This window comes from Tauraco erythrolophus, chromosome 15 (genome assembly GCF_009769465.1).
Source record: "Tauraco erythrolophus isolate bTauEry1 chromosome 15, bTauEry1.pri, whole genome shotgun sequence".
NCBI lineage: Eukaryota > Metazoa > Chordata > Aves > Musophagiformes > Musophagidae > Tauraco > Tauraco erythrolophus.
Window position 1 is genome coordinate 3115969 of NC_141479.1, and position 23991 is coordinate 3139959.

Here is a 23991-nt window from a genome sequence, read left to right on the forward strand (position 1 = left end):
TCACCCCCTCATAATATGTTGATAAAAAATTCATAAACACTTCAGACAGACCCGTGCTCAGCCAGAAACTTTTGCCTTCGGTTTGTTATGGCAAGACATCAACACGTGAAATGTGTGGCTACACTTTCTGTGCTGCCCTCCTTGATTTGGATAAAGCCAAGAAATCAGGATCTTTACTCAGCAACCAGAAGGGAGAGAAATTTGCTGTTTCCCATTCTAACTCCTGAAACTTTTTATCATTACGACATCTTTAATGTGCAGTAATTTGAGTTTCTCCTTTAGCATCAAAGATAAATGGAAGGGAGATTGCCATCTGGATTACTCGGAGGACTGGAGTGGAATCGGAAAGCCCTTACAGGTGCTTGGGAAAATCAAAACCTCCCTCCTTGGCCCAGTCCTCAGCGCACCGTGGTGATGCCCACCAGTGAAGGCGAAGGCTACTTTTATATGTCACGGCACAAAAGAATGATGCAGATCCGGTTGAAGGTAGAAATGGGAGGAGGATTGACTATCCTGAGGTAATAAATATCACCAATAGAGCCCACTTAGTTTATTAAGTGGTATGGAGAGGACAGGAAAATGGTTTCAAAGGAATCAGGGCTCCATAAACTTTTCTCTACTCCTGGTAAGACACCAAAGGAGCCGTGCACCTCTCAGCCACGCAAGCTGTATTTAACAGCAGCTTTGTAACATGATGTTTCCAAAGGCGCTCCCAACGGCACTAACAAGAACCCACGCATTCAAAATCCCACCCAAGGGACCCATGGGCTGTGTTGTCTGAAGACAACTGGAGCACCTTCAAGCTTCAGGCAAGGCAGAGCACAAGCCATGGCACAGACAAGACCACCTGTCAGACCTAGGAAGGGTGCTGAGAAGGTACGGTGCTCTGCCACAGAGCCTCTACGCCACCATCTACTGCACATGACATTGGCACCTTGGTTCACAATCTGACCAAGATTTTCAAGATTCATCTGCTGTTAACACAATAAAAATCCACTGTCATCATGTTGCTGCGATGATCCACTTAACGCACAAATGCAACGGCATGAGAGGACACACTGCTGAACAGGATGAAGACTTTGGGATTTAGATGCTCTGTTAATGTAACATTTGCACCGTTTGCTCTGAGCCCGTGGAGCAGAAGGTGCAGTGAGGAGGACTCACCCGTTTGGTGTAGTCCATCGCCTTCAGGATGGAGAGGTTCAGCATCTCCAGCGAGGCCAAAACATCTTCATAGTCTCCCATATGGTCAGCAAAATAGTCTGGAAAAAACAAAGGGAACATGACGGGAACAGTTGAGGTAACTTAACGCTTCAAGGCTACGTGACACAGTAATGTCTATTTATTGATGGAAAGAAAAATCTGAAACGGTGGTTTCAGGTATATTTCTTGTATTCTATATCCTGAGTCAAAGTCATACCTTATCCTGGAGGGATGGGAAGTGGTGCAATTCGCATGAAGTTTGGGATCGTGGTAAAAAAGAGTTGTAAGGTGCAGTAGCTCCCACGGAAAACAACTTAGCAGGTGCTTTATTTCCATGGCCATTTCCGCATTCGACCATATCTTAGCTTTTGCCCTCCTATGGCCAACATGGAGGGAGAAGTCTCAAAAGAAACCCCCTATCCATTCCTGTGACAATCTTTGCCACTCAAAGCATCCAAATACCTGTCAGGTTCACCCCAATTTATATGAGCTGAGTCTGACCTTACATCTTTCCCTATGTTCCCATGCCATTTACACCTCGGCCCACAACTACAGGTCACACAGGCTTCTGAAAGCAAAATATGCCTTGAAAGGAAGACAACAAGCTGGGACCAAAAGCATTTGTTCTCCATGGAGAAGGAGTCCATACTTTCTCCATTCCACCCTCATCCATCCTGTGGGAAGGGTGGTCCGCGCCAACCTGCGCCGCAGCTCCAACAGTGGGCAGAGGCCATCTCAGTCACTCTTCATTGATGCAAAATACAGCCACAATTGGTGTGGCCCCAGGTGGCCGATGGCTCCATGACACATTGGAGTCCATTTGAGCTTCGTGCATGAGCTCCATAGTCCTGAAATTCGCCATTCACAAGGGAAACAGAGAGAAGCGAAGCGTGACGGCGAGGCACGCTGTGAGCTGGCAACGTAGATGTGGAGTTAACTGGTTTCTGGGTGATTGGCACAAACTACAGCTAAAATCTGTTCCCTAAAAGCCACCAGCACCGTTCCTTAGCGCTAAGACACAAAGCTTCACATCGAGGTGACGTCTCTGCGGAATGCAATAAGACATAAACTCCAGGAAACAATCCCACTAATTAGGTTCTCTTGGCTGAATTAGAAGTGCCTATAGCTATTCACAGCCTGAGAACATATCCAAGGGGAAGAAGATTTTGGCAGAAACTGGAATGTCACAGCGTGATTGACAGCAGCTGTTTGCTGTTCCATGATAAGCCAAACAGCTTATTCTCACTGCGGCATGTTTATTTGTGTTATTCTTCTTAATATTACTTTATTTGGGAAAGAAAAACTGAGTAAATCTTAAAGGTAAAGGAAAAACGTTTTTGGAAGTCTTGAAATGAAAAGCTGGACCCACACATTTCAGGAGAAATGAGCTGCCATGGGCAGAGCACAGCCCTTGAGATCGGCCAAGGAGCCCCTGGGAGGAGAACAGCATTGACTTCTGAACCCAAGTATTCAGTTCTACTGTTTTAGCCTTATTGTTATCTGAGATCAGCTCTTCCTGTCCTACATGGTTCTTGCTTGTGGCTCCTACACATCTGTGGAGAGCAATGGGACCGATGCTCAGGAGATGAGCACCACTGCAAGCTGGGGCTGGTGCAGAGGAGGTGGGTGCCCCCCACCTATCTATCCCCAGCAAAGCTGTCACCCACCACCTCAGCAGTTTGCAATGGATCAGTGTGCATCTCCTGTTTGCAGAGTACATCTCAGTTCACTGGACAGCTTGTACCACTGCATGCAGTGTCTGTGTTTCATTTAAACCAAAGGGTGGTGGGTACAATTTGGTAGCTGTACGTGTATCTTCTGGGCTTATTAAGTGCTCCCAGCTATGACTGCGAGCTCCTCTGGGGGTAAGGAGCCACATGATCATGCTTAAGTCAGTCTAAGTGCTGGTAATTGTTACATTAATTGGCAGGAAAAAAACCCAGAACTTTATAAGATGCTACCTTATATGGATTAAGCCATATCAAATTTCTTGTATAAGCTGCAAGGATCAAGAAATCCCTTTTAAGATGCTCTCAATGTCCTACAACATACAATCCATTTCAAGAGAGAGACCACAGCTTCCATTTTGCCAAGATGAAGTTTTATATTTCAACTAATACTCAGAAGAGCAGCAAGCAAATCAGAAATTGCAGGTTCTCATCAGATAACGGATCTAGGCAGGATCAATCCTTCATCCAGCTTCTGGCAGGAGGCGATGGGTTTATCTCCCACCTCTCCTGGCAGCTTCATCCCTGGGAGAGGCAGTGAGGTGGGATCACACTGGGTGACATTGTGTAATTTTCCGATTTTATCGGACCGATGGAGGAAGCAGGGTGGGGTCAAGCAATGTCATTACTATCCCTTATATCCTGGCAAAGTCGATGGTACAAGCCATGGGGTTTTCGTTTCTGGGATTAGCTGGCAAGGAGACCTAATGCAAGGAGTGACAGGAACGAGCCCATCATATCATCAGCAAACTGAGAGGATTTTACGGAAGGCTTTGTTTCTTGTGTACCGACAGGACAACGAGTGTGGACAACCAGCTGTAAGACCACTGCCTTTGTGGCGGGCTCGAACACTCCAAACCCTGCGGGGTGCTGCGGGGGGACAGGCAGGGTGTCGGCAAGGGCCAAGCGCACCAGGAGGACAGAGAGCTGCGGGGACGTCCTGGCGCAGGCAGACCTGCAGGCTGCAGTGGACTTCAAAATGTTGGGGATAACAAATATCCACCCAATGCTGGCACACGTGTCTCAGCAAGAGCCCTTCTGGCTGCAAACCTGTTCTCACCCAGACCTGTAATTAGTGGCAAAGTGATGCAGGTAAATGGTGAGGACCGGTCGAGGTGGCTTCATATGTTCTTCTGCATCCTGGCACAGGAGAGGAGGAGAAGAGATGGATGAGCCCTCTGCATGGTCACACACCTCTGTCTCCCATTTCCTCTCAAAAAGCTGGGGCACAGGAAATTTTTCCCAATACCAAGTGTCCATGGAAAAATACACCCATGTGAGCAGCAGGAGCCCTCTGCACGAGCCACCTCCCGTGGAGGCGAAGCCCTTCAGAAATCCCAGCAGGAAATATTCCCCGTCTGGTCGAGATGTGGGACAAACCATTATCAGAGATCTTCTTTTCAGCCTTTAATTCGCAGGAGCGGTGGGAGGTGCAGCAGAAGTGGTGTGCTCCTTGGGCAGCCCGCAGGGAAACACGGAGGTTTGCCGAAGGAGAAACACGTTATGGCTATTGCAGAGCAATACTGCTTTATTGAACTTCAGAGTGGAGCTGGAAGCCGTGACATTGCCAGAAATTAAACTCCGTCTTGTTATTGAACAAGAGCCGGGTGCTCCGCTCAGCTCTGACCCTGTTGGTGTCGCAAGAAAATGAAGAAAAGTTTCGCCAATTTTCCTGCGGAATAAGGGGCAAAGCAGCAGAAGTGCTGAGACCCCCCCCAGCTCCGCAGCTGCCACGGCACCGCCAGCTCTGTCACGGGCTTCACGCGTCCTTCGGAAGCACCCGCGCACGTAACGATCGCTTTTGTCCCAAGAGAGGGACCGCACTCACCGCACAGCTCCTTGGTGTCCACGTTGCTGGAGGAGGGAGAGGATGAGACAGGGGAGGAAGCAAGGGGGGAAAAAGAGAGAGAAAACATTTTAATGTAAAGGATAGGTGAAGGAGACAGTCAGGATTTCTTTAGGCTTAAGCCCAGATGCCCACCTGCAATGTCCCCCACCCCTCAGCATCCCCCAGGCATTGGTGGGGACAGCCGAAGGAGAAGGCAACAGGTGGTGCTGCTCAGGGCATCCACACACCTTTGTGTTTTCAGCATCCGCGTCGGTGGGACGGATTCACACATTTTATTTGGATATTATGAGGGGGAAGAGGGAACTCGGGCATCCCCCCCTGCCAAGGGTGGACCTGTGCCCACGGGGGACTCTGTACCCACCCAGCTCAGCAACTCCTCTGCCTTCTGCCCAAATACCCACCCCACTGAGGCACCCAGTGTGGCACAGGAATCTGTTTGTTCCCATTCGCTCAGAATAAAAATTTGCCCAATTTACTTTTCTAGATGGATCAACTCTCCCAGTTCTGCCCCGCTAAGCGTCCACGGGGCTGTGCGCGGTTCCCACCCGGGACTCCCTCCAGACAAAATTGCACAATTCCTTCTCAGCACGCGAACATTTAGTTTGCGGAACGACATCTGGCCCGTCTGCCTGCTCGGGAAATAAAGATGGTCGCTGATCTTTGTGCCTCAGATTCCCACACAATTTCTAGTGCCGTTCGAGCACTGCAATGATCTCTTAATAGAAGCATGTTTTATCAATCCTTTTATGTCCTGGAAAGCTATTTCTTTAACTAAACTCATCCCTGCTCTGTCTGACCTGTCAACAGAAGTGGATTAAGGGAAAGGGATGTTTTCAACACCGCTTTCAGCAGCAGCAGCGTCCCACAGCCCTGCTCCGAATCCCAAAATCCTCCTGACCGCTTGCCCGTGCCCTGGCCGACAGTTCTGCCCCCAGATCGCAGCACCCAGGCTCTGTCCTGTCCCCATGACCTGAAGCCTTCCCTCTCTGCTGGCCCTCCTTTGGAATGAAATGTCCTTCCAAAGGGATGAGGGACAGTGGGAAAGCGTTCATTTGGGATTGCTCTTCCCTACCAAGGCCACACTGAACCCTGCTGTGGAGGATTCATGACATAGAGCTCGGTTCCTTTGCAACGAGCCGAAGCACCCAGGAAAATCTCACCTCTGCTGAAATCTTCTGTGGTTTTGCCTCGTGGGAGCAGAGTGGGGCAGCGGGATGGGGCACGGGCTGCATTTCCCACTCAAACTGCGTTGTAAAGTGTTTTCTGCTATAGCGGAGAGACTGATTTAGGAGATTTTTCTTTCTCTTCTGGCTCTGCCTGAGAAGATGTGAGTTGCTTCAGCTGGGGCACCCTGCCAGCCTCTCACTAGATGCATCTCATCCCCCAGGTGCGTTAGCTGGCTGCGCTACGGCGAACCAGAAACGCACGTGCACGCTGGTGATATCTGGGGAGGATATTCTGCAAATTCACAGTCCCATCCGTGCCCAGGTTGTCCCCAAAAACAGTGCCCCACCTGACAGCACTGGGGACCCCTTCAGTGCCACTCCTGAGCTGTGGGACCTGCTGGGTGCTGGAGGTGAACACGAGCATCTCGATCCCCTGAGGTGCCAGCTGCCGGAGAGGTGCCACCCGACCTGTCCCACGTTACAAAAGCACGTGGTACTGAATCACACACCCTTTGGGGTAACTGATGTCTGTCATGGTATTAAAAAAAGTCACCTCTCAGCTCAGACCACTCCGTGGTGCAGGATATGTGCTGGCGTGAGCTTCAGCCAGAGGTGCTGGAAGCATGTGTGTCTCTCTGCAAAACGAGCTTTAATGCTACTTTGTCTTCATTCCCTCAGAGATTTATCATCTTTCTTAAACCCTGGAATTACTTCATGAAATCCTACAAAACCCCCCAGGGATGCTGCGAGCTCAATTTCCCTGACTTGATGTTCTCGTGCCCAAATCCACTGAATGTTGGCAGAAAAGAGCCAACTCCGGACCTAATAGTCCACAGTGCTTTGGCAGCATGGGATAGCCAACTCGAAGCCGCAGCAATTCACAGCCAGAGAAAATTCAGGTGGGGGAAGAAACCAAGAAGATGCATCTCCAACACCGGCACAGCCCCATGCCCACCCAAGGACCACAACTGGCCTTTCATCAAAGCTCTCAGAGCTGGTTACTAAACCCCAGCACGGAGCCCCAGAAGTCAACCAACACCTCAGGCACATGCACAGGAGTAGTTTTTACATCAGTGTCACCCACAAAGTGCTTAAATAACGTTTTTCAGAATCCAGTGTTTATAAACATCTACTGAAGTGGTTATGGGTTTGCAGTTATGGCACATTACTGAGAAAAAAAAATCTATTATTGTATTCCATGAGGTTTTGCATTGTAATAATTCATCTGCTGCTGCCAAAAACGGTCTTTTATTTCCTCGCATCCTGCTATCATATTATTTAACTTAATTGTGCTTGAACGTTAACTTGGCTGAGAAGCTGCTTTTAATTTTAAGCCATCTTGCTTTGAGAATAAGCCCAATTAAAGAAATTACTGAAGTCATAAACCAGCTCAATAAAAAATATGACAAAGTTCAGATGAACATTTATAAGGAGAAATCAACAGGTGCTTGTGCGTGATCCACGGCATTTCCTGGGATGTTTCCAACCCACAGGAGCGTGTCCGTTGGGAACATCGCTGACACGCAGCCACGTCCCAATCGGTGTTATGGGGGGTGTTTGGTTGCCCACCATGAGCACTGCACAGCTGAACACGCAACCCAAGGGATGTGCAATACCCAGCTACAAAACAATTTACAAGCTGCTCTGGTAGTTTAACGTTTTAGGAACTAACCACCCCGTGGGTTATGCCAGTAGGACTTTTGATGATGCAAATATTCAGGATCTGGGTTTCAAGTCTTGTGAAATGGGAGGTGGTGGCTCCCCACAAATACCTTCACCATCCCTAGCCCTTCATCCCAGCGCTGCCCTTCAGAGGAAGTTTTTGGAGTGGTCATGTATCAAGAAGCCTTTTGAAATGAAAACATTTAGATGAGCATTAGTTACCATTTTTTTTTCAACTGTCAAATATTCAATATTCCTGTAAGCCACAATAAACTGAAAAGAAAAATCGCAACAAATTATTCTCACTTTTTTCAGGGAAAAAAAAAATCTTTCAGCTACCAGAACACTTGGCTGTGAATTAGCTTTTGATTTTAAGCATTCTTACATTAATAGTATGACTAATTAAAGAAATTATTGAAGCCATAACCCAACCAACTAAGCAGATTATAATAATGTTCAAGTGGAACTTTAAATGAAGAAATCATTAAAGACTTTTGTGTTACACATTTTTTACTGCATAGTAGAGGCCGCATCTATCTGATCTCTTTCCAAAACAAAAGTCTTTCCTTCAAAGTAGAAAAAAACCTCAAGCAAATCTAAGTCTTCTTGGTTTCAGGGCTTTTTCTCTGTTTTTCCAACCCAACGAAGCTGTAATGTGGAGCAGCACAGCTTTGCATTCCCAGTCTTGCTGGGGATGCGCATCCTTTGAGATCACTTTCCAAGCCAAAGATATACTTTGGAGATCGTCCGTTTGCCACTTGGGACCTAACTTCTCCAACAGCAACAGGAGCCAAGTACGAGAGCTCAGCTTTCAACCTAGAGCATCTTCTGAAAAATCAGAGTCCAAGCCATAAACTAATTTGGCCACAAAAGAGGACTGTTTATTGCTCAGCACCCACCACCATTTAGATACACGCTGATAATTTGACCAGATAAACATGTTGGCAGGAGAGAAATAGTTTTCCCTGCTGGTTTACATCCAACTATTTCAAAGAAAAAGCAAAGTCCTCAAAGTGTGATAGTCTCCCCCTCCTACGTGGGAGTTTAAAGAGCAACAACCATGCTGCGAGAGCAGCGGGCTTAATTAAGTGAGTTTGCCCAGAGAGTCGTTGCTGCCGCACGAGCAGCAAGAGGAGGCGGTGGCCCAGAGTCGTCGCTGTCCCTCCCATGTACTCCGGAGAGAAATACATCTCTCCCCCCAAAACCTCACCCAACGTTAAAATATGGTTTGATGAGCGCCTGAGCTAATGAGGATCCCTGGGAAGTCATCTCTTTGCCTCGCCGCGTCCCTGATTGCAGATTTTCCAGACGATGGGCTTTTATACGAGTTGTCCCTGTACTGACTTTCTGCTGCTTTTCCATCAGCTCAAAGCAGTTTCAAGTTTTTTTTTCTCCCCTACCTGCCTTTCTTGAAACAAGTTGCCATTTTTGAGAGTTTCTCCCAGGAGAAGGTGGGGTGGCAACAGCAGACAGCGGGCACATAGTAGACAGGTGTCCAACAGCCCAGGGATTACAAGCTCAAATCTGGAAGCCCAGCAGATCTTTGGGTGGGTGCTGGTCTCCCACACAACCTTGGGGTCTCAGGTCAGAAGCTCTGGCTACATTGATTGACTCAACACTTTGTCAGAGCAATGAGCAATTTCCAGCAGGAAAAAAATTTTTTAAAAAAAGGTGTTTCTGGAAATTTCCCACCATGATTATTTGCTTTAGCTCTTAAGAAGGAAGCCCACTGCAGCTTACCCAGAGAGCCTGGGAGGTCTTCAGGACTCAGCATGACAAAGCCAGGGTTGTCCTGGTCCAGTGCTGGTGATGGTCCCACTACTAGGGGCTAGAGCCCTGCAAAGGTCTCTTGCAACCAAAACAGCCATGAGCCTACCATCCAGCATCTTTCCCTCCCTTTTCCAACACCGCCCTGTCTCCCTATAAGGCAAGGCCAATGGCCTCCGACTTGCTGTCCTCAACACCTTTCTCCAGGCTTCGCTTCAATCACAGAGAGGAGCAGGAAAGTTGTCTCAGAACGGAAAAGATAAGGTGGAGGAGCGAAGCACGACACTCCCTTCTTCGGGAAGATGTTCCAGGCTCTCCCAATGGGCAGCATAATCAAAAACATAATAGGAATTCAGAAGTCGCAAAGGCATCAAAGCCTCATCTTCACAGCGTATTTCTCATGCAAATATCTGCCTGGATGTGCTGCTCAAATGCCACTCAACACCTGATCGGATTCAGCTGAAGATAATAACCCTTTTACTTGGGCAGATGAAAGGTTTGTACCGGCAGCCACACGGCTTAGTTGCTTCACCAGCACGGAAAATGGAGTTTTTTTCTGAAATCACGTTCTACTTTTATTTCCGTCTTCAATTCACAGCTTCGAGTTTGCTACAAGGCTTCAAACGAGCATGGAAACAAATTATCCTCTAGCGTTAGCCACCTGCAAAACTCATTTTCATTTAGGAAAGACTAAAAAAACAACATGTGCAGCTGGAAAGTATTATTACATCCGATGATATGCCTCCTAGTCCCAGCAGCAACAGCGCTGTGTTATCTCGACAGCTCAGAAGTGGAAAATGTACATCCAGATGCCTACTAAGAGGTCACAGATGGTCACTCTTGATCATTAGTTTCTGAACTCAAACATTTCTACACAAACCCCAGAGCGAGAGAAATTATTCCAGGCAGAGCAAGAGAAATACCAAATACTGGATACCAGCCAGCAGCCAGATAACTTTAATTCTAAAGAATTAAGCAACTTTCTAAGCCCACCATTGATCTTTTCTGGAGAACCCTGCTAAATCCTTCCCGAGACCTACCCAAGTACCTCTTTCACCTGCCCATTCGCTTTAAAAAGCCCCATTCTTACAGTATGAAGTAAAAAAAGGACTTCCAAAATCAAGGTGCCACATGCAAAGAAACAGCATAAACCATATGCCAAGGCTGTCCACAGCCAGAAGTGCATCCAAACAGCTGCTGCTTCAAATGACACAGGCAGACAAATATTCATAACATATGGCAGTTTTGGCTTTAATTTCAGCCATGGCAAGCTGGCAGGCAGGGCTCTGCTGCCCACCTGGCTTTTACTTTAAATGATGCTCTTTATCTCCTGCCAAATGTCCCTGCTTCCTGCATGAAATAAATTCGAAACGTATTTCATGGTGTGCTACAGCAGGAATAATTTCAAAATGCGCACACCGGCGCAGGCACGTGTGTCCTGCACATGATTCACTACCACCCAAAACCAGAGCGAGCAGCGAGGCTGGAATAACCCAGCAGGTATTTTTCATTCAGCTCTGCTTTTTCCAGGCGGGCAGGGAGTACCACCTCTTTAAATTCCCGGGATGGATGGAGAAGAGTCCATACAGAGTTCACCATTCAGACAGAGGTTTCCCCCAAAATCCATGTTATGGAAAACAGGTGCAGTTTTGCAGAGTCCATTTGGATCACCGCATAACTGGGACATCTCCAGCACTGGAGCACTACGATTTACATTAAAACACCTACGGGCAACAGCTCCCATGGGTGCTCCCGAAAGGGAGAGAAAAGCTGCCTTCTCCAAAGCAAAACCAATAACTTTATTCTTCCCTTGACACGTGCTCCATCACCGAGCGCTCGGGGAGCACAGTAAGGAGGGGCTGAACTGCCCTGACACGGAAAGGAGCAAAAGGAGGATTTTGCATGAGGTTTTCACGTATAGATTTTGTCTTACAAAGAGCCTCATCACCTGTGGTGCATGATTGGGGCTTATAACAGATTCACTGAATATTAATATTTTAATATTATTATTTTCACACAGCTTTCTCTGTGGCTCCTCGCCTTGGCAAGCCATCTGTATTCCCATTAACAGAGCCACTGCCTGGATCCAGCTTTCAAACCCTAAGCCTGCGTTCATCGGAAGCGCCAGCATCCGCAGTGGTGTGCTCCGCACCATGTGCTTTGCTCCGGAGCACTGCGGCAGCAGAATCCTCCTTACATGCCAGTAATCTGGAAAACGCTGATTTTCAAGGTCAACTGAGCTGACCTTCGATACAAACGAGCGTGGTAAATCCAGCAGGCTTGGGATAAAACACACCTCTTTACTCCTCCTGCTTCAAGGATGTTCCCTCGCTACCCAAGAAGTCCCTGTGAACGTGCCGCAGTGTCACACAGGGAGGCCAAGGAGGGACCTGCGCTGCCTGCAGAAACGCAGCCAGAAACCACCGGGTCCTGGTTCCCTGCTGAGCACCGTTTTGGGCTCTCACTGCCCAAACCAGACAGAAAGTATCTCAGAGATCCACATCCACGGTTTCAGCATCACCAAAGAGTCTCTTTTCAGTGACCTTCTAGCATGGTGGGGAAGATCAAGAGAAGACCTTCATGTCCTTCCCCTCCTCCACCCTGACGTGGAAGCCCCTGGGCAGACCCATGAGCGTGGCTGGTGGCTCTCCAGGGACAGTGACACCCTCAGTAAAGTGCCACATGGCCTTACGGCCACCAGGCAGCCCTAAGTGTGGGGTTTACAAGCAGACCTGCTCACTGGCAACCTTCCCACCACGCCAGAAGATGCTGAGTTCAGCTTGGAGCAGCTTTCATACCTCCGCAGTAAGGTCCCTGCGTTAGGAGGGCTATTCCAGCTCTGATTGCAAAGGAAAAGGAAAAAAAAAAGGATGATTAGAGCTAAATACTGACTTCAAATCAATTTGTTGTGATGCTGAACCTCCCTGGGTGGGCGGCACAGTTTGGGGAGCAACAGGTCAAAAGAAGCCTGGATCTGCTCTGAAAAGGCTGTAATACCCCAGTGCAGATGTCCTGCCTGGTGGTGTGGGGCAGAAAGGCGGTTGCCAGAGCACTCGGTGTGAGCGGCAATTAGGGATGTGACGGGAAGATGTCTTCTCTAGCCAATGACCCACAATGTCATTTTTATTGTAGCAGTAATAAACCTCATAAAAACGATGTGAAGAGGCTAGTAAGCTTGCTAAACAGAATCTCTGAAGTCCAAAACCATCAAAGCCGAGGTACGGATGCAGCAGCTGAAGAGATCTCTGTCCCCCCGAGACCCCATCTCGGCTCCTAGTCTTCTCCTACGGGTCCATCCGCACCTCTCCTGGCAGAGCCCCTTACCTCAGCCGCGGTTTCACACTCATCCTTGCGGAAAGGCTTTTGGCATGGATTCTGCAATGATGGCTCGCACTTTCTCGGAGGGTCCCACGAGTGACCCTGCCATCCCCCACAGGCCCCGTTCCCCTCCCCGCAGCGGTGGGCGAGGGCAGTGCACGGGGCACGAGGGCCCATCCGTGCATGCTGGGGCTCGGTTCGGCGACGGCGCCTGCTAACGGCAGCGCTCCTGCTTGTGCCGGTGCCGCTGATCAAACCCACGCGGGCGCTTTACCGGGAGGGGAGGGCCAGACACCCCTCACTGGTAACGCGCTCATTCAGCAGCACAGCTCTCAGGGCTTCTGGTCCCTTTCTGGGAATCGATACCCACCATAAAGATAAAACCCCCGACAACAGAACATGTTATTTGCTAAGTTTCTCATTTTTAAAGACTCCCGTCTGCTGCCGCATTTCCAGGCCGGTTCAGCTCCTCGCTCCCTTGGCACGCCGATTTATTTTGTGCTCACAGATGTTTCTGAAGCACTGGGCCCTATGCAATGGCCATCCTGCCCTGTGTAAGCCACTGTGCCACCTGGTTTCCTGCCTCCAGTTGCAGGTACGGGTCAGAAACAGCCTGGTGAAGACCCCAGTTGCCTGTCCCACATCCTCAGATAGTCCCAAGCTGCAGAGCACTCCTGGTGCAGAGCAGATGCTTTATTTCATCAGCGGTTTCAAGACAACCAAAATAACATTTTCTATGCAGTGAAGTATTTGACAGAACAAACTGCCCGGCTCTAATCATCAAGGGCACTAAGAAAAGAGACTGAATGCGATAAAAATGAAACAAATGTTCGGGATGCTGTCGGAAAACATGCTCCAAGCTCTCGCTAGTGAAAAGAGAAATAAATGTCACTTTAAAAAAAGGCAGGGGAAGTAAACTGGCACCTGCGAAGCACCAGGCGTGTGTTTGTTCATTCATCACCAACTGCAGTTTGGCATTTCAGGCTGTCGGCGGGTGCTAGACTGTCTTGCTTTGTTGCACAGCTACGGAGTCGGAGTCCGGGTACCGCCACTGAGCCGGGCTCAGCATCAGTGAGGCTCTGCCCCTCCTGCCCTAGTGCTTCTATAAATTAACATTGAAAATGCAGCAAAAAGGTGATATAAGGAAGAAATTTTTTACGTTGAGGGTGGTGAGGCACTGGAACAGGTTGCCCAGAGAAGCTGTGGATGCCCCATCCCTGGAAGTGTTCAAGGCCAGGTTGGATGAGGCTTTGGGCAACCTGGTGTAGTGGAGGGTGTCCCTGCCTATGGCAGGGGGGTTGGAACTAGATGATCTTTAAGGTCCCTTCCAACCCAAACCATTCTATGATTCTAAGATTTCCCACAAAGTGCTGATCATGAATCCAATCCCCCAAACTCTGTGGAGTGCAGGAGAAGCCCAAGGCACTACTGTGTCCCCACGGCCACCCCACAGAGCCATTTTCTTTTTCCCCCTCCGTGTCCGATTGGGCCACCCAGGATCTGCACGTTAAGAGGAAAAATTAGTGAGGTTGTTTCTGCCCACAGGAGAAAATTTTGGGTGATTAAGGCACGCTCCTCTCGCATCGCTCTTGTAAAACCATGTCACACACCAAAAAATAACCAACGTCTTTTCTCTTTGCCTTGTCAGAGGTGGGCAGCACCTCTAACAACGCACTTGCAAAAGAAAATCTCTTGAAAAGCTCATAAAATCTCTGAACAAGACAACAACGCAACAAACTGCCTGTTTACAGTGCAATTGATATCCTGAAAATGATATCAGTGCAGCACACTGATTTACTAAGCTTAATCCAACAGTTGGTTCCTAAGCACAGTCATCACCTTAAATAAAGCAGACATTTAGTACAGTACTAAACATTTTCAAGTGTCTGTGTGTGCCAAATCCTTAATAAATTGCGTCTAAACTCTAAAGATTTTTTTCTGGGGAGGCTGGATGCCTGGATCTTGAAAATATCACTCTGCCCACATGTACATCAAAGAAAAGAGAAGGCAGGTTTAACTTCAGCCTACAAGTATCTCAGCTGCTGGGAGGGTCTTGAAGGTCCCTTCCAACCCAAACCATTCCATGATTCTATGAATTCTCAGAGCACACCATTACATCAAAGAAATATTCCTTCCTTTTTTTGGGAGGAGAAGGTCTTTCAGTCTTTTTTGCATAAACTTCCAACAGTATGAGGCAGTCAGAAATGGCCTTTTTTGATGAATGAACATTTAACTTTTTGACTATTTCTATTGTCCAGGATGTCTGGACTAACCTGAATCCTATTTGTAACCTCTGTAACATTGAACTGCAAAAGAGACAGGGAAAATCTCATTGTTCTGAGCTCAGCTGAATGATGTGCTAATTGCCAGAAGCAAATAGTAAGATATTGAGAGCACAAGCTAAAACTGAATCAGCTTCCTCCTCCTTTTAGATTTTGCAGGTATCTTTATCATCACAAAAGTTGTATGTAGGAGAGGAAGAAATCAGAGCAACAAACGTGCAGGTTGGGATACAAGATAGTTGGGATACGTGATGATACACAAGAGGCAATCCCTGAGTGCTGTTGACTGTGTTTTCCCAATACCTTTGTTTCTTACATATTCTCTTCTCCTGCCACTGAAAAATGGCCCGGAAAACCTCTCCCCAAATTGAGTTCCGAGGCTGCTCTGCCTGCCAAGCAGCAGCTGGACATGTTGGTTGCTTGATCATCGTGCCCTGTGCACACTTATTCTGAAAAAACCACACAGTTAAATGTGTAAGACCGGAGCTTAAACCCGATCACTATGATCTCTTTGAATGCCTGCATGACTCAAACACAAGCAGCTGATTAGAATTTGGTATCTTAGTCACTTTGATGGTTTTAATGCAAGATTTTAGTATCTTTCCATTCCCTAGAAAAGAAAATCTTTGATGCAGAACAGCCTGGTCCCAAAAATAAGCCACTGAGCCCCAGTCCCAACTAGAAAACCCTCCAGTGTGATACTTCTCTGCTTCATTTGCACAGATAAACCCTCCCCATTCCTCGCCCTTCGCAGTGAACACAAGCCCGCTGCTCCCAGCTCCAATCTGCCTTGCTGCCAGCACTACACAGGCTCCCTCCAGGGACCCTGCTGAGAGACTGCCTGGGAAAGCACCTGGAAAATAGGATTAGAAATAGAAAAATGTTCTCAAATGTTTGTTCAAAGGAGTTCCTGTGCAGTTTTTCCAGCTTCATGTTTCTCCTGATGACCTTCCCAGCGAGTGATTTTTTTTTTTTAAGGCCCCTTTTTTTTGGGTGAGCCTGAGATGTTTTGTAGCTCCATCAGCATGCAGCTGCTGAGCCCCAGCTTTGGCACCAAAAATGTCTGCACTTAAATGAAAAGTAGAGCACAGTATAGCATAAGCGACATGTCGGCACAGCAAAGAATAAGCTAAGACTCAAAAAACATCTTCCACAGAAACAGAAAGAACAAAATCCACCAAATGTCCACACTCTTGAGAGCCAGAAATCAGAGCCAGACATATAATTTTTGTGCAATCATTTTGTCCCTTTCAGAAGAGAAGAGAAGAGAACTGTCTCTTGAATCAGTTAATCAAAATCTCAGTTGATTATACCATCCGTAGTTTGTTTCCCAGAGAGCTAATTGAGAACATTCAGTATTCAAAAATTAAGTTGGTTTCAATGTGCACATCCATCTCCATAGCGTGGGCTTCAGCTCCCAGACGAATCCGGCACTCCACTGAATTTGGTTTGCAATGCAAATAGCCCAGATTGGGGAGGGGGAGAAAACACAGGAGAAAAAAAGTACTCAATCATAATCATCATTGTTCCTTGCCCAGGAAATGGAAGTACTTTCTGTTCAACTTTGAGAGGACTGGGCTGCGGGAGCCTGGAGAAAAGCGTGGGCAGCAGAGCACTGCTGCTGAAGTGCCTGTGCCCACAGTGGGCTCTATCGGATGGAGCCTCCTCAGGGCGAAGGACATCAGTCAGACCCAATGCCGGTTGTGGGAAGGCAGAGCATCTCAGAGGGTGTGCCTGGTGGTATCCACAGGTGGGTAACAAAGCGGTAACAACAGACCTTTGCCAGCAGAGGAAAAGAATTACTGGAGCAGAAGGACGGCAGGCTGCTGCGTGATCGAAGGTATCAAAGGTGTCCACGTCTGCCACAGGGTTATGTCCTGGAAGGAGGGTGTTGAGAACCTCATGTTCACTTGTGATGATGTAAAGCTCCATTTCTGCCCAGGTTATCAGCTGGAGCACAAGGTGTAGCTTTGCCTTGCACACATCAAGCTTCCTTGTGAGCTATTTGCTGCTTGCTGTTCGCTTGGGGGCAGATTTTGAGCTCCCTTGCCTTTGTCTCTGACCCCTCCAGAATGCCACAGTGCTCTTATACTACACCAAACCAGGAGTCCTCAGAGCTCAGGGTACCAGAGAGTTGCAGAGCTGCTACCGAGACGCCTTCTTTCGACTCCTCTCACGGGGAACAGTGTCGGTCCAGACCCCCAACTACACCCACAGCACCTCATCAGCATCTCCTCCCACTTTTGGGATGCTGCTCACCATCGTGGAGCATTAAGCTTCAGAGCCACAGGCACTGAGTCTTATATGTTTGCAACAGAGCAGGGCAGCCCAGAGCTCCCACCCTGTCCACACTGGCACCGCAGGGCTCTGGAGATGCTTGAGCTGAACTCAGTGCTGAAAGCAGGTGAGAAGTTCATCAGCATCATTACCTGCTTCTGGGGTGGCTGGCGCTAGCTCTGGGGTTGGACATGCTACTCAGGCCAGTAGCTGCCCTCGCTGTACCCCACTTCATCCCACCCCTTTGCACTCCCTGTGCCCCAAAGCCACCCCAAATTACTCTGATTTACAATGCAGTTCCCCGGGGTATGTGAGCAGCCGACGGGTTGGGGGAGGAAGGTGGCTCCACGTTTCCAGGAAGGGTACTGTTCAGTATCCGAAAGGATGTGATCACATTTTCCCATCCACCCCCCATTGCTGCCCCGCAGGGTACGGCCCTACACAACCAGCACAAAGGGCTGGAGGTGGCACAGTGCCCAACACCGCACACACTGGAAAACCCCATCGTCTTCAGTTCTGCATTTGTCACAAGCCTCCAGCAGAAGTGACAGTCTGGGAAAGCTGTGAAGGGCTTCCGAGCAGAGATACCGCGTCTGCTAATCATCCTACATGCACACTCCGACTTTTTCTAGTGTTTGCCACTGGAGAGAAGAGCTCATTTAGAGAGAGGGGGGAGAAAAACAAAGCAATTAAAAGAAGAGCTGTAAGCCTAGCAAAGAGATAATAAACGACAGAGCAGCAGAATGTTAATGCCATGTTCTTGGCTTCTTGTGAATGGACCTGTACAGCTTGTCAGAGAAGTCCTGCTCCAGCAAGCAGATCTCTCCCTGAAGGATTGTCTTCTGCAGCTATGAAAAATGTACGAGACAGAAAAGGAATTTTTAAAATCCCCTGCCAGGACCACATTAGTTTAGTCAACAGCCACGGCTGACCTCCCCCTGCTTTCACAAGGACGGGGAGGTGCTCCTTCCTTCCGAGGGGATGCAGAGCGGGCGTAAGTGCTGCCCCAGGGAGCTGGAAGAAGAAGGGATCTGCGGGTCAGACAAAGTGAGTTTCATCCCGTATTGCAGTAACGTTTTTAAAGGGTTTCATCTGGTCCTTTGCAACCCTAAAACTTGTTTGACTTCCCGTTTGCAATGACTTTTTCCTTTTAAAATCGATACATATCATTAGAAAAAACTAAGAAAAGCTATAGATAACTCCACAAATATAACAGGATTTCCCAGGTGAACATCAATCTAATGTTTTCTAAAGCCCTGTTCTGCCACTAAACCAAATATATATATATATACACACTTAAATTTGTGTGCCTCCATATCATACACATAATTTGTACAGTTCCCGTAGCGTTGATATTAATAGTAACATATCATTACCTCCCCATTAATCTACAGGCAGCTCCCCATAAAGCACTGCTGAAACCTCCTGAAATAGCAGCTAAAACCAACAGTGAGAAAGCACCTAGCAACACCTTGCTTTTGCCTCCTGCTTCAGCTGGGAGGAGGGAAGGGGGGCAGCCAGAAAGAGAAATGCCACTTGATCACCGTTTTTAAGCAACAGTGGGTTTACGAAAATAACATTGCCAAAAACGACTGAAAAACGTGACATGTTTCGCACGTTCCTACTGCCAGATGAAATAACCAGCGACGGTGGGACTCCCAGCGCGGACCTCGCTCCCTGCCATGGATGGCAGATTCTCTTACGGAGATATCCGGTAATGAAACGCTGGGGTTTGGAGCCCGTGTCCCCCATGCCACATCATTGACCTCCTAGAGACACTTCCCAGGCAGTCAAAAAGAAAGGAGCCTCGTTAACCCTCCTGGGCTATTATGGAGTATCTCATTTCAATTAAGTGCCCTCCTGACCACACCTGGCTGCCAACATTTTGCTGGGGAACGGAGATGGATGCCCAAGACAGAAGCACACGCTTCTCCGGCTGTAGCACGTTGTGATGGACTCCTGGCAGCAGCACAGCTGCTCCTGCACCATTAACCAGCCTCATCTTCCCACTCATCTGCCCAACTTTTCTCCTTTCCACCATCTACCCAACTAAAGCAAGTCAAGAAACTGGTATGGACATTCATTTTGTCCTCTCCAGTAAAGGCAGTTCCCTGCTCTTAAAATTACTGCAGGAAATCGAATCAACATTTTGTAATTTGGCTGGTAACAGCAATTACTAATAATCAGCAGGAACATAATTTTCCTCATTTTCTACTGCAGCTGTAACGTAATTTCAATATCAAACCTCGTTTTGCACACTAAATAAACACAATGGGCAATATGAGAAAAGCACAGAGATAAAACGGAGCATCAAAAAACATCTTTAAAAGGAAATTAACTTCTATCAAGTAGCAAATAAACGTCATACAAACAGACTTTTGGAAAGATAAAGTTCATATTCTTCCTATATTCCCCTGTAAAACAAAAAAACGACAGCTCCACTCCTCTTGCTCGGTGGCAGCAGCACTGGAAATTGCAACCCGAGTGCTCTAGCAGGCAGGGGCTGCAGGCAGCACCCGTCCTCCCCGACCTCCCACAGCCCGCCGACTCGCTGTGCGGGGAGTGAAAGACAGGGCAAGGTGAAGAGCGCACACCCAACAGCAAGGACCGCACCAGACGCAAGGCTGCAGTCAAGCAAACTACTCGTTTCATGTGAAAAGCACTTTTGCAGAAGGAAGCCCTGCTCTGAAATAGGTTTTCTGGAGACTGAGAGAACTCTTGCTGATAAAAAACAAGGAATGTTTTCTTCCCCCAGCTTGGTAAGTTTGCTGTAGGTGCCTACGCTTTCCAAACCAATAATCAAGTGCCAATTCCATGCAAGGATTTAACCTGGAAGGGTGACCAACCCGTTGCTTTTCCTTCCAGCCAAGAACAGCAGATGCTACACTGCTCTGTGCGAGTCTCGGTCCCTAACAGGTATCGATGACTACATCATGCCATCTCGGCGAAAAAAAAATACTACAGAATTGTGGGAACTCTCACCGCACTCAGGAGCTGCCCAGCGAGACCCCACTTGCCAGCAGCACTGTTGCATGGCATTTAGAAAGGGCACATTTTCTCTCTGTTCAGTTTGGAAGGCTCAGAGCAAGCTGCACTCTTTCTACAATCCCCCCCAAAATAGACTGTGAGCCAATTCCCCATTTCAAGAAAGCCAGAAGAAACCTCCACATGCTGAACCCCGTCCATCCCCGGTTACGTATCTGCTGTCTGCATCCTTTCAAAGGCCAGATGAAAGTTGATAAGCTCAGGCAATGTTATAAATTATGCCAGCGGAGAGGCAGGTGAGCACCCAAATCCCAGCATCTATGGAGAGCCCATCTGGGAGCACCACCGGGAGCTCCATAACTAGACCCACCAAGCACAAGGCAGCATCTAGTGTCTGCTGAAGATGAACCATTAGAAGGGACGGATTGTTCCCAGCTCATTTTAGTAACAAGATCACTGAAGTTCCTTTGATTAATTATTCAGTGAATAGTATATACCAAGCTGGTCTTTGGCATTTCTGATCTTAGAATAAACTTTGGGAAGCACATGTGTTGGAAAGATGGGATTTTGAGAAACCTCATGTTTACTTTGCCTTCAGAGATGCCTTCAGCAGCAGCCCTCATACTGGGCTGGTGAGTTTTACATCTGCTGCTCTGGTGCCAGCGCACTCTAGAGCAATCACTGCTTTCCAGGGGACCTTTCGGATGGGTGGCAAAACCTGCACCACTCACACGGGCGAGACCCATCCACCTGCTGCCAGAAAGCTCCATAATTAACCGGACTATTATTTTTTTTAAGCACTTGCTGCAAGACTTCTCATTTGAAATGGGTTTCTCTTTTCATCTGCTTTTTGGACAGAATTTTTTTCTCTCCAGAGGAATAAGAGTCACGCTGGAATATGACTCAAAGCTGGCTTTGGTTTGTATTTTCCAACAGCCTAAACTGCTCAGGCTTTTGAAGATGGATTCCTCCCAGAAAGAGAAAACCCATCCATGGGCTGCGTCCCTCATGCCAGTGCCCAGCCAGTCCCCTCGCTGCCTCGCCCCGGCTTTGTGTGGACAGAAGGACAGCCACGGCGGGCTCTTGGGTGACAGCAGAGGCAAAGTGTCCGTGACAGCAGCTGCAGGGCTTGGGCTGGCACCTGCGCAGCTGAGCTTCACCGCAAAGAGAAGGGGTCTCGTTTCTTTGACGTGTTAGAGTGACCGCCACTTTCCATGGGATATTTTGGATGGAAGGGAAAAGTAGGCATGGTCCAAGTGCAGTGGATACAGAGATGTCACGAAGAGACAAGACCACAACTCATTCCAGTTTGCTGTGTGTAAAATAGCCAGAGAGGACTATGCTTGCAGAGGTTCACACAGTTACCTTTAATAGCACGGCAAAGCTTTTAGATAGAGTGGAAAAGCTGAAGAGCCATTTAAAAGCCTTCATGGGTAAAACTAATCATCATTTCAGATGCTGTAAAGATCAGGTTGCACTAGAGAAAATGGCCTGAAAAAAACACCAAGACAAAAGAAGTCTCAGTGGCCATCACAAAGGACGCAATTCGAGCAGAAATGGAGATTTTGCAAAGTTTTGCAAAGCGAGTTGCAGCCCTGCAGCCTCTGCAGAGCTTAGCTCTCCGGAGCAGCCTCGCTGCTGCACACTAACACCACGATCCAAAGGCTCTGTGAAATGGGAGGGTGTCAGCACCGACAACTTACTTGGTGTTGTCCGAGTCAATGGTATGAAAGAGCTTCTCAAGTTCTTCTTCATTAAGTGTCCCATCAGAAAAAAAGGCCTGGAACTCCTCCAGGGACAGCTTCCCGTCATCTGCAAACAGCAACACAGCTATCATTAGGGAATGGGCAAAGCGAGGGGCAAGACTGAAAAATTAAGAGTTATGTTCAGATTTAAAGATTCAGACCAAAATTATCTCTGAGTGCTTCTACAGAACTGGCCCTCAACCGATGCAGAGCTCCCGGCCGTGGGATGGGACCTGGCAGCTCTAGCAGCACCCAAGCCAGCTGAAGATGCGTTGCTCCTGGGTATGGATGCACTGGCCCTTAGCAACTAATCGGGCCATTAACCCAAAGCGTGACTCAAGCCTACAGAGGAAAATCCTGCAAGCTTCATCCTAAAACTGGACCACATTTAAGAAATTGTAAAGTGTTTTTCTACCCTGTGTTCAAAGGATACAGGATGCTCGGTAAGGGACATGCGATAGATAGGAAAAGAGCCAGGGCTGGAATTAACACCAGACCTAGCAGTATCTTCTGCCACCTCCATCCAGCTGCATCTCCTCCAACACAGTGCCTTTCCCAGCTCTGGACAGAAACACAAAATAGTGGCTACCAAGCACAACAAGGCACGTCCTCCTTCAGTTGTCAAGAGTCTAAATAGACAAGAGCTGTGTCACCTTAGTGTCATGCCTTTACTTCTGAAGGGACCTGATGACAACCAGAATCCACCTGCCTGGCCATATGGGCTACAGCTTGCTGGGCGCCTTTCGGCAACCTACCAGCACACGAAGGAGCCATAAGACAGAGATTTAATAATGATCTCCTGGGCATCTAGAGAGGAATTTGCTCTAATTTCAGCAGCAAGCTCCAAGCTCATCCTTTAAGCATTCATTTTGCTGGAGGCTCTGGCCTTTTGGGCACAGCCTCCTCTCCAGCTGTACGAAGAGGCCCTGCAGACGGCCAGCGCGTGGGGGAAAGTGTCTCTGATCTCAACTCAGAGGCTGAAAAATAACGTCCAGATTTGAAAATCTGGCCATACACTTTGCATATTATTTTATATATTTGCCCCAGTTTTAATTTAATACTGGGGTTACTATAGTCTAGTTGAATGACCAAGAAAGACAAAAATCATCAAATCCATATGGAAGGGGACACGAGGAGGACTCCTTTGCAACTTTTGCTGATAAGGTGACAAAGGCTTACACTTCACTGTTAAATCTGGAGCCTTTCTCTGCGTGCTGTGGACAGGTACAGCACGTCTTTAAAACCACAGCTGGAAGCGAGGAAGTCTGGAGAAAGCTCCTCTGAGGTCCAGCAATAAAGCAATGGGAGAGAGACAAAAGAAACTTTAAAGAAACTTTAATTTACCTCTAATATCTCGCTCAAGCCGCTGACGCTGTGCTCTGGCGTGCAGCAGTGCCTAAGGGGAATAACTACGCCAGGTCACGCGTTATTTAGAGCTTTTCCATTCATATCCACAGAAGATTCATAGACTGGAAATGGTGCCTACTTTGTAGTAGGAGAATGTATCATTTATTATTTAATCAAATCAATTATAAACCCTATTGCTTCTCTTTCAGGAAATGATGCGAGAGGACAAAATTAGCCAGCCTACTGCAGAGACACAATATTTCTTCCCCAAATGAAATAGGTCTGCTGCTCCTAAAAACATACCTGCATTGCCAAATGCTAACCCAGTTTCCCTTGCCCGACACAGACAAATTTAGACCAGTGATAAATTGAGTCCAAGATATTTATTTAATTGGCAATTACGAAAGGAACACAGCGGGAGAACAACATCTACAGCAACACTGGGTGACAAGGGTATCATTTTCAGAGCACCACAACGGCTATAGAGAGCGCCCAGCTGCCTGTGTTGTTTTTCTGCATTCCTCCCCCAAAACGTGACCTCTTTGCAGCAGGCAGGGTGCAGAATACCAATGCACAGCTCAGGGGACGGGTCCCAGATTTGCTGTCTGATTCTGATTACACAAAACCAAAGCATCTGGCTGGGGGAAAATACTTCAACAAGTA

General features: G+C 47.9%; 1 protein-coding gene across 2 annotated transcripts in view; it reads right to left on the minus strand.

The window, feature by feature from the left end:
- NECAB2 (N-terminal EF-hand calcium binding protein 2) overlaps positions 1–23991 on the minus strand; it is a 76718-nt gene that overhangs the window by 17031 nt on the left and 35696 nt on the right. For both annotated transcript variants that reach the window (XM_086621084.1, XM_086621083.1), the window contains exons 3-5: positions 21940–22048; positions 4759–4784; positions 1165–1262 (exon numbers count right to left, since the gene is read on the minus strand). In XM_086621084.1, the coding sequence (XP_086477210.1) occupies positions 1165–1262; positions 4759–4784; positions 21940–22048 (233 nt within the window). The remainder of the gene's footprint in view (positions 1–1164; positions 1263–4758; positions 4785–21939; positions 22049–23991) is intronic.